The following is an 11,017-nucleotide window of genomic DNA, read 5'->3' on the forward strand; positions in this document are numbered from 1 at the left end:
ACATCAAATCTTGTAAAGTTTGAAGCTGGCAATGTCCACGGAACCGTCTTTTCTCTGTTTCCATTCATTCTAGTAAATGCAAGCCTCAAGACCTGAATTGGAAAGTAGAAGGGTGCGGGTTGTTTGGCAAAACGAGTACACACAAAGGTAAAGATGACAGTATCCCTTGCCTTGGACCGGTAAATCTCGACACACCAAGTGCGATATGTGTTTAGAATTAATTGGCGATGGTTGGGCCACGGCTTAGATGTTTAACGCGCAGTTTTACTCGGTCTTCCGGCACATGCGACATTTACTCACCAAACATGCTTAATGCTCTTCTTCATGGATTAGCTTTCCTTCGTAACTACGTCCAGTGCGCGCTCCTTGATGATTCCTCGGCATCCAGAACTGCAAAAGTCCGAGGTTCAACCAGTGCGTCGCGGAGATCAGCTTACCTAGAACTTCGCTGCGACGGTTCTCTAGTTCAGCACGGAGTTCGGCCAGTCATTCGCGTTGACTTGATCGCTCGACATCGCCGGCACGATGCCTCGGTGATTGGCTCTCGAGACAGGCCTCGGCTCGAGTCCAGGGTTGACGCGTCACGCCGGGGCACGATGCTTCCTTCCTATAATCAAACGGATCATGAAAGCTTCGCACGGCCATTCCCTGCTCATACTCCCCTTGCCCACTTGTTGCCATGTAAAAAAAACGGACAAGGGTAAAGAGACCAACGATAGTTTGTGCAGAGCAAGCTAGATTACCCCCCCAAACCTTGCAAAGATGCTTCTGGGAAAGCAACCAAGATGTGACAGGAGACGGCATGTCTGCCGGTGTCAGTCTCTCTTATATCAATCTCGCTCCCATTCTGACTTCCCATCAGTATTCATCGCGGCTTGTTTGATTTGTCTTGGGAATACATTCGCGTACAGCTTGAAGAAGATATGTCTGACAATGAGCACCGAAGCGGAGCATTGTGCCAGCAGTGAAGTTGATGAGTCAAGCCTATCAAGCTGCATCGGTCCACTTTCCACAACATGAATTGGCTGGTATTGAGACGCTCAGATGAGTAGAGCCACCGCTTAACCTTTAGATGAGAGCTTAATGCGAGATTGACCCCCAAACGTCACCCGTTGGGGCTTCAGTGAACTTCCAAACTTTCCGCTCATACCATAGCATAGCCAGTATTCCCTGCTAGACCGCCTCGCTGACCATTTATCGCCTTAGGAGTTTTGAGATCACCAAGCCCGGCGATGGGAAATCTACTGGTTTGCCGAGGCCAACTTACTTACTATAGACTTGCACCGTGAGACGTTAGAAGCAGATGTGACTTACCATCGTTCCAGCTTCATGCGTGCCCTGAACAAAGATCCCGTTGCCCCTATTCACCAAGAGCTCAGTAATGAAGTCTGGCTTGATAAACCCACCTGTTCCGCTACGTTGCTTCAGAGTCTTCCCCAGGGCTGCAAGCCAGATGGCGATGTCAAGCTCCGGCTGGGTCTGATACTCTATCCGCGATTCCATTTCGATAGTCGATAGTTTTGGTCGATGGTTCAAAGGCGGGGAGTCAGTATGATTGACTGGGGAGAGTGCTCTAGAAAGCACTTGAACTCTTTGATGAACGTCTGGAGATGGGTTGCTTGAGGGATTCATCGCAAAAGAAGCAGTGGTGGGAATCTATTCGGGAATGAGGCACGACATTATGCTTATAATTATCACATCAGTTCAGTGCACTCATGTGGACGAATGCTTCCATAATTCCATGGTCGAGTGGAGGGAACTTAGACTCAAGAGGCAACTAATGTACCCATGACATCGAGAAAAACATTTGCTCAAATGCCTCGTCAGAGGAGGAGTGTCCCCAGTTCAGCCTCGACTAGTTCTATAGGGTCATGTCCTCCTAGCCTTCACCCGTTTCGTGAATGACTGGTCGGAAAAGTCGGCAATCGGGGGACTTCAAGATTCGAGCATCAAGAGTGAACTACCCAGCAACAGTTCTGTCAGAGACGAAGCGTTTGGCCAGGCGTGAACGTGACTCTAGAACTTGAAGTCGTGGTCGATTGCAGCTTCCTTTTCGGCGCTCAGATACAACATCCCTAGCCTTGATCTTGGCCATTTCAAGCCTCATCTCGACAAACGATGATGATGTGCAATCCGCCGCATTATGCAGGACTCTCGTGACGATCCGTTGGATGCCAATACTAACTCCAACACATTGTTGCCCCGACCAGAGCTTAAACACAATGCGGTTGAACTCATACTTAAGGACTTCATGTTTGAAGAAGCCCCGGGAGTGCGGCACTGGTGACTGGTCACGATCGTGCTATCTTTGGCTTGTATGCATGACGCTTCTCACGCTCATTTCCCGTCGTCTGCATAGCTCGTTAAGTCGGCATCTCGCAATTCCGTTAAGCTTTTCCAAGTAGCGACCGGCGCATCTTATGACATATGCTCGAGAAAGTCTTGGGGGGGCCGGGCGGGATGGTATTTAATCAGCTGAGCAGAATTCCGCGGAGTACCACTTCGGGCGATCTCATTGATTGCGGAGCGTCAATTCGAATGTGATCAACCCACTGGCGACGGTGAATCTTGATGTCGCTGGAAGGCATCACTTCCATCCGTAGATACCTAAGGTCTAGTCTGCAGGCGATGTGGACGTGGCGCCAGCAAACCTGCCCGCAACCGCCCCGGGCGGGGGGCGCTGGGGCGGATTTGGGCAGCTGTCAGCCACTGTTACTTGGTCAAAGCTGCCACCCGACGCCCCCGCCTGCCTGCAATCGCCCCTGGTGGGGGGCGCCCACCTAGGTACCCACAGGAAGGGGCGGCCCGGGGCCACAGCTGCCACTCTGCCACTCAACTGGGCCCAACCTCGCCCGCAATCGCCCCTGGCGGGGGGCGCCAGGGCGGGTTTGCGCACCCAGCACCTCCGGTCGCATTCCGCGTTGCTGCAAAAGTCGCCAAAAAAAAACAAAAAAAACAACTCACATCGCAATCATCCATAAAATTGCAATGCAATTATCATTCCTCAACAGGACCCAGTTTAGATCAGAATTTAACCTAGTCAAGGCCGGGGCAGAGCGGGATAACAAGGTATACAGCTATGCCGGCAGTAATTAAACCGCGATCCCGATCGGCTAACAAAGGCCCGGGCGGCCTGGTCCGGTGTGGGCCTCGGCTCGATCCCGTCCCAAGTCCGGACTTGAAAGAAAAGGTGGATTCAGCATCGGTTGAGTATGCATGGGCAAATGAAGCGGCAGTATGTACACAGTTTTCCGTGTATCCATTCAACCCAAATGCGTCCTCAAGGGTCTTGGCATCGCTCAAGATACTCCCATGTTTTAGGTAGTAGAGCGGCACACCGAAGCCCGCTTCCAACGAATCACGCTGCCGGTGTAGAGAGTTTCAGGGCAACTGCCTCAGAGCTTCACAGAATAACAAGTTAGATTAATCATGACTCCATCAGTTCTATCATGTCCTTTGGCACTGATTGTACACTCCAGGGCATAGAGTATAAAGGGTGCGACTGCAGCGTCTTGTTATAGACGAATGAAGCGGATTCTCCGTCGAGTGACGCAGACGCTGGTGATGGCGGAGAGTCATCTCCTGGCGACCCCACGTCTTCTAGCTTGATGCCATTCTCAGTTTCGATGATTTCCTTCGCCACTGCAAGTAGAGCGTCCCTTTCCCAGAGGTTCTCTCTTGGCAATCCAAATAGTCGCATGTATCTCATCAACTCGAGTCGCACTTCCAGACAGGAGCATGCGGACATGAAATAAAACAGAACAGCCGTGAACCCCATTTCGAACGTGAACTGCGGGGCTTTGGGACCTTGGCCGTTGTCTTTGGAAGTCTCTGGCATGTGAGACTCAAGCCATCGTAGTTGCTTGAGGACCCTCCGGCAATTGGGCAGAAACCTGTCCTTGGAGCTGGGTGTGTTCCCATCCAGGGCCATGTCCGCCCAGATCCAACCGGCCTCATAGAGGGCTAACAAGTATACTTGCTGCTTCTTCTTTCGATAGTCTTGCTCGGCGGTGAAGCGTTTCCCACTCGCCGCTTCGTCACGCCGGATCCTCGTGATGAGCTCGGCAAAAAGCCTAAGCCAATCGTCTAACAGACATTTGATGGTGGCCTGTTCGGCACGATGTTCTTTAGCATCGGGAGAGTCTCTGCTGCTCCCGCGTTGACGACGATCGGGTTGCGACGCCGTCTCGGCAATCACGAGGCCCAAATGCGAAACCCGAGCCATGATGACATCGAACATGCGCTGGGCATCGTCCACTGTTGAGAACGAGCGCGGAGAGGGCTCAAGCAGCTCGGGCATGTCCAAGAAGGTGGCGTCGTTGTCGCTGAAGTAAAAGGCAGAGATGCTCACCCGTCGGAAGATGGGCAGTAAATACTCCTTCATCCACGCGTGCCCCGGCCCGGCAGCCTTGAGTATTTCGAGGCCGTGTCGGCTGTGCCTGACGGCCGACTGAATGTCCGAGCGCAGAGCCTCTATGCAGATGAAAAGAATGCAGACGATAAGCACGACGAGTTGCTTGTCCTCCGAGTCCTTGGCCCTCAGCTCCCGGATGGCGGCGTTGTAGTGGTGCAAGACCCGTCTTTGGTCGCCATTTTGCAGCGTTGAAGCGGCATCGAGTGGACCTTGCGCTTGCTCGAAGAGGCTGCTTATCGCAACGAGGGCGTGCTTGACGGCAGGTTCGTACGCACTGAACTGCATGACAAGGTGTGTCCAGAAGTAAGGGTCCACGTAGCCGGACATGGCGGGCCCGGCTGCCTCGCAGAAGTACTGTAGAGCCCGACCCTCCCTACGGGTGTCTATGCCGGGGAAGACATCGTTTGGCTGGTGGAGGGAACCGGAAACCTGGGAAGCCGACTCCGCCGAGCCGGCAGCCTGGCTTCTGTAGCCATCGCAGACGCGGCCCGTCGCGGTGCAGCGGTAGCAAGTTGGCCTGGCCTCGTCGCACTTGACCTTGCGCAGTCTGAAGGTCTGTCAGCTTCCATTTGGAAGAGATGTGCCGGCCGTGCTGCACGCGCGCGCGGGGGCCTCGACACGGTCTGCTGCAGCCGAGATTGCTAACTCACTTGCAGGTAACGCATCCCGTCCTGACCTTGCGACTTCCCTTGCGGGGCATGATTCCATTGCGTTTGATGAAAACGTATGGTAGGCCACAATCCACCCACTTCTTTCTGCTGTCTCAACTTGAAATGACCGTGGGTTCGTGTTGAGGTCGTCTTGATAAAGCGCGATAATTGGCTGCCTAGAGAGGAGAAAAAAAGGGTGTTTCAGGCAGCGAGAAAGCGCCCATCTGATCGAGACGTGGGGATGATTTTGAAAAGACGGTGTGGGCCGGCAGGGGTGAGTCCGAGCCAGCCAATGTTGTTGAAGATGTCAGCAACATCCTTGCTCACGCACCAACACTGGTCAAGATACCGGCAAGAAACCCACGAGCTAGAGGCTTATTAAGCTGTACAGATTTTCTTTCCTCTTAGATAGCTAACGTGGATACTTGAAGCCGGGATCGCATTGTTGCAAGACTGAGTGGTGTTTTTGAAGCCTAAAGTCGGTGCCAGCGAGCGACTGGGCGCCGGGCTGCGGTACAAAGCAGCCCCAGTTCTCCCCATCCCGGACCCACTTCAGATCAACAACAAAATTCGTCATTGGTCTAAAAAAAACCTGGACCTCTGCTGATTGGCTTCGATTCCACATAAGAAGAACTGTTGACTTTACTCACGCAGCATGAACCTCGAACATCGTCAATCTATTGAGAAGGTCATGAAAGCACCGGAACCACACATGAACTCCTGAGCAGTGTGCATACACCCTGTTTCTAAACTGCCAGACAAGAAGGCTGGCGATGGCCCACGACAAGCATCCTTGACGATTCTAAAGACGATGAGACGCAATTGGTGTTGCATCCTCGTAGTCGTTGGAAAGCATCGAGATTGGGAAATTTGAACGGTTGCAGATACCAAGTTTATTACTTGCAATGATGTATAGATGATCCATGACTCTAAAGAACGGTGGTGTTGAGACCGTGTCTGATGGAGTGGATCGATAACCCAGCGTCTTCCTGACTTTCACGATATTTAGGCCACTGCTTAAAATGACATTGGATATCCATGATGCTTTTTGTCCCATTTACGCCTACTCTATTCACTTACGTTGGGTAGGCAATGTCATCGACAGCTTGACATTCCTCTGGTTAGGTACCTGCCTCCATCGATCTTGCTCGTTCGAAGTTCCCAACAAGACTGCCGGTGCAGGTGCGGCCGATTCGGGGTGAAAGACGTCGGGTGCTTCTGATCATCCAGTCAAAGTGCAAGTGCTCGTGACGCAGCCGGTGGCTTAAAATGGCAAGACCGGCCAGACCAGGCTCCAGCTGGAACCGAAGATTTCGATCAGGAACGTCGTTGTCAGCCGAGCCATACCTTCCCAGTTTCTGATCGGTTCTCGTTGGTGATCCCCAGGCTTTAGAGTTCTGTCTTCTCGACGCCCGGTCTCGAAGGCTTGGACAAAAGAAAAGGCCGTCTGTCGACTATATATTTCTCTCGCCATTAAATTTCTACCCGCACCATAAGCTAACCTCAAATACCCATTTTTGCAGTACCGATCAATGTTGCCGGATAACTCCATAAATCCATTGCGTGGAAGTAGCTCCAGCTCCAGCGTCGACGATGGCTGCCAGCGATTGAGTTATGCACCCGCTACTTCTTCCTACTCATCCGCTTTGAGGGACCCTTTATCCACCCGCCGTCGCCGATGACTATGCAGAAGAGGTAAGTGCTCTGTTTTCTGGTGTCCATCGCTGCCGAGGCAGCTTTCTACTGATACTGGATGCTCCCTTCTCATTGCAGACTCGAGAACACCTCAAGCACTCGAGCTCTCGACGTTATCGGAAGTCCAAGATGTTTGATGCGATCTATTGTACGAAGATTCCTTTCCCTCGGGAACGGGACAAAGCATCCCTTAAACCAAGCCGACCCTCGGCCCTCCGGGTGCGTGGACGTCTTGTTCCTTCTATGCCTTGGATTACGTACGAAAGCCGTGCCACCATCCGCACCTGCCTCGGCCCCTCCCGCAAGTCTGCCTCCACTTTCCGCCCCGGCCTTTTTGCTCGGGAGATGTTCAAACCCGCCGCTTTCACTTCCTTCAACTTCTCGCCGATACAACGTCGCCCACGCCGTCCCCGCCAGCCCAAGCGCTTCCGTCAGACAGGACAATCTCGTTTCATCCTCCTCGCGACGTCGATTTCCTTCGGAGTGAATATTCTTTTCGATGCTGCCCGCGCGACGCCGTTGCCGGATGCAAGCCCTCGAACTCGCAAGAGCAATGCCGTAAAGTTGTTTTGCGACGCACCTTCCGCGCACTCCGATACCAGCTTCAAGAGGTCTTTTTTTGGACCGAAGAGGTTTCGGGGAGAGGCCTTTACCAGCCAACTCAGCGCCGCCAAGTTTCTTCCAGCGCGCAATCGTGCCTCCAATTGCCGATTACCATACCCCAAATCCTTCGCACAACTGCAGCGATTGTCCGTTTCCTGGCCTCATAAAATCTCAAAAACTTCTTTCTCAACAATCATCTGTCCTTAGAACAAGATCAAGAAGTCGATTCCGTCCGGTCTTCACCAATCCAGCCCGAATACTAAGCCACGAACTCGAGACCAACCCCGCCGCCAAAGATGTTCGCAACTTATTCTTCCCGCTTCATGCCGCAGCCAACGACGCCTCCGCAGACCACGTCGCAACACTCTAGTAGTAAATTGCCTTCTAATCGCATTATCCGTTGGAATACTGAGGACTAACATCTGTTTTAGATCATTCAAGTCGGGCATCCAGGAGTATGGACGAAGCCTAGTTAGCCCAACCTCGCTCTCGATCAGAATCTCCCTACGCCCCCATTGCGTACATCGAGCTACAAAAGCATTTGGCCCGCATCCGAGAAGAAGAGCAGATTGAAGAGGAGGCGTTAATAGAAACGATTGAGCCATCGACCAGGCAACTATACTCTGTTCCGCCTTCATCTCAAGACTCGGTCTTCGAACTCAACCTCTCCGAAAGACCTATCACCCTCGGTGGTTTCTGCACATGGGTTTGGGGCAGGGTGAAATGGATTGTGCGATGGGTAACTTCCACACCCGAGCCCAGTACCGGGCTGGAGATCGGGCTTGGAGGCCTGGTTTGAGTGGACGGACAACAGAGAAGTAAGGGAATCGATCAAACAATGGTTGGAAAGCTGTGGGTGTTGAAATGAATCATGAAGGATTCTGTCAATCATCAACATCGCCGTCAAGATGGGTCGTAACTTGAGAAAGTGCCCGACCATCGGCACGCTGCCAATGACGCCTTGCGACGCCTGTCCCCGACAGCCCCGATATCTTCTCACATCCCATATTCCTCGACTCATGTCTATTCTATACGTACGAGCATGTTTGGTTTCACTCACGCAACACTTTACATGCCGAGACAGATAGTCAGCGGTCGATACTCGTCCACAATTCGAGCAGCGTTTCACCCACTAAAAAATCCGTTTTCCATCGCGAGAGTGGTTTTCTTGTACATCTGTGACGCAGACTGCCGATAGGAAAGCCGCTCCACTGCAAAGAGTTCCCTCGCAAAGCCATGACCATGGGTAGTTCGTTGATCTCACCACCATCGAGGATGGAAACGGGGGAAGGGCCTGCATTCCCGAACACTACAAGTTGAAGGTATTGCTAATGTTTGCCCATGGCGACACCTGAACGCGTATTGGGGACGTCATTCTGCGACGATGACTTGCGTCTCAAGTCCTCTTTACGGTCTCTGAATGTCAGATGAACAGACTCATCAGCCTCTGGGAAACGACAAAAGTCATGCCGCCCAAGGTCTGCTGGTCAGAACTCGGCACGGCCTCTCCCGCAGAGGCATCTGCTTCAAAAGAAGGTCGGCAGGGGTTGAATACCACTTCGGCCGTTTTGACGCATCCAAGGCACACGCTGACTGCAACAACGGTCAGAGTAGCAGGTCTAATGCAGTGCCCTTCGGCAGGTTTCAGAGGCTGGGTTCCAAGGACGAAGAGCAATCCCGAAGAGAAAGGTAGGAGTCCTCAGACGCCCGTGGTACGTATGCTGGAGCAAGATTAACGTGAATAGCAACACGAGTAAAGACAGTCAAAAGGTAGACCGTTGCAGGGGATGGCCGGCTTACCGCACGAAGCCGATTCCGTGTGGGGCCGACCCCGGGTTTGTGGGGCCGGCGTCTGCGCCTGTCAGAGGAAAATCAACCGTCTCAGGGGTATTTCCAGGATCAATCAGTCCCCCAGCGTGTAAGGTATATCGTTTCAAACGATAGATGGGCAACAAATCAGGGTTCTCACGCTAAATCATAAAAAAACGTAGAAACATTGAGTGCAAAAGCAGGGAGGGTGCCTGAATAGACTTGGGATGATGGCTTGCGGGCACGCCCGGGCTTGAGTACTAGCCTATGCCGTACAGCGTTCGCCGGCAGTGGCGTAGACGGCAAAAAAACATACAACACCAGGTATTCGCTGGTCGTCACCGACCCAACTACTAATCCGGCCCTCATTGGCTTATCTATGGGAGAGCGGACGGGATCCCGAGTTTTCCAATGGGTATGGTCGTATGTGGCAGAACATCGTCACAATTTTGCTCATAGTCACTGGAATGCAGGAGCTACAAGATCATGGCGGCGGTGGTGGTGGCATTGATTAATCGCCAGTGGGTCCTTGTGTAAGGGAGAGGGCGGCTGCAAGATCATGTTCTGGCAGGAGCTCCTGCTCGCCGGCAGAATTGTTTCAATGAGGTCTATTGGATATTCTGGACGGGGATGCACAACGGTGACGAACAAACCCCCGAAATGTCACCGAGGTATAGTGGGCGCGAGAGTTGTCACCGTCGCTTTTGGACCTCGATGTTACGGTATTGACATGTAATGTGCGCCGACCCTCATAGAATCCGACATGACCCTTCTGAATTGAAGACCTGAAGTCCACCTGCTCTGAAAGCTTGGGAAATCATTAAGAGTTGATGTGAGGGCTTGAAGGAGTTTACGTCCAGTCGCGGTTGCGGTGGCTGACGCCGGAGCTGGCTCCGGTGCACGATCCAGCTCTACGTCATCACCGATCAGTCCATCCACCCTGAGACCTTGGGAAAAGATTGACACACTGCGAAAGAAGCAACCAACAATGCCGTGGATGAAAGGAGAAACGTTGGCAAAGTGGTAATGTCTTGAGAATGAATGGTTTCATTTTTCTCGCCTATCTACTTTGCTGGCGGCTTGATTGCAACTTTCCATATTTTGATTTCAGACAAGGACTTTGCCAACAAGTCCCGGCTGATTGAGATCAGGTAGAGAGTCCTCAACATGATTGTTCATCTTCGCTGTCTCTAATTTCGACGGCCCAATGGACTTTATTCGCGACCTTGTTACTGTTGCGTCGCTCTGGTCACTTTCTCGCAGCTCTTTTACGCTCCCAATGGCGACATTTCCACCCCAGCAAGGACTATCGCGCCGTAACAGATTCGACTGGCGCCTGCCACAAATTCGTTGTAGCGGCGCAAGAGTTCACACAGCTGAATCAGTGCCTAAGCGCCCTGGGCGATGTTGATGTGATGTCGAGAACTGCGGATGATTCGAGGTCAAGGAAGACACACGGATTCTGTGCGTCGTCAAAAGAAGCAGGTGCGTTCCTCATTCTTTGCGAACCTTCTCGGGTGCTGTCAAACAATTGACGCTACCTCTGAGGTCGGTTGCTGTTGGAAATGCCGTTCGACGTTCGGCCCGCTCTTCTAGTCACACTGCAGCCCGCCCGAGCGACTTCCTAGGTAGTCTCCCTCAACCCAGTCCGCTGACCATCCGAGGTTTTCCTCCTTCCATCTCATCGGTTTCAGGCAAAAAGCTTTTCTGCCGTCCCAGTCAGCAGGGATATCTTCAGTCTTCGCGAACGGTTTCCACGGTCATCCCGTCTATTCATCTTTCTACCTCTTTTTGCACCCGATTCCTCTCCGCGCTCTTGCTTTTGGTGCTCCTGCCGCGCGCCTAC

At 52.6% G+C, this 11,017-nt stretch overlaps 1 protein-coding gene across 1 annotated transcript; it reads right to left on the minus strand.

Annotated features, from left to right (window-relative positions):
* Positions 1 to 3,427: 3,427 nt before the first annotated feature.
* CkaCkLH20_13023 (uncharacterized protein) lies at positions 3,428 to 5,114 on the minus strand (the record flags this gene model as incomplete). The annotated part of the gene is made up of 2 exons (XM_038895734.1): positions 3,428 to 4,961; positions 5,065 to 5,114. The coding sequence occupies 2 exons, from the start codon at positions 5,112 to 5,114 to the stop codon at positions 3,428 to 3,430; spliced, it is 1,584 nt and encodes a 527-aa protein (XP_038738946.1).
* Between the last annotated feature and the right edge of the window lie 5,903 nt (positions 5,115 to 11,017).

Source organism: Colletotrichum karsti (assembly GCF_011947395.1).
Source record: "Colletotrichum karsti strain CkLH20 chromosome Unknown Scaffold70, whole genome shotgun sequence".
In the NCBI taxonomy this organism is placed as follows: domain Eukaryota; kingdom Fungi; phylum Ascomycota; class Sordariomycetes; order Glomerellales; family Glomerellaceae; genus Colletotrichum; species Colletotrichum karsti.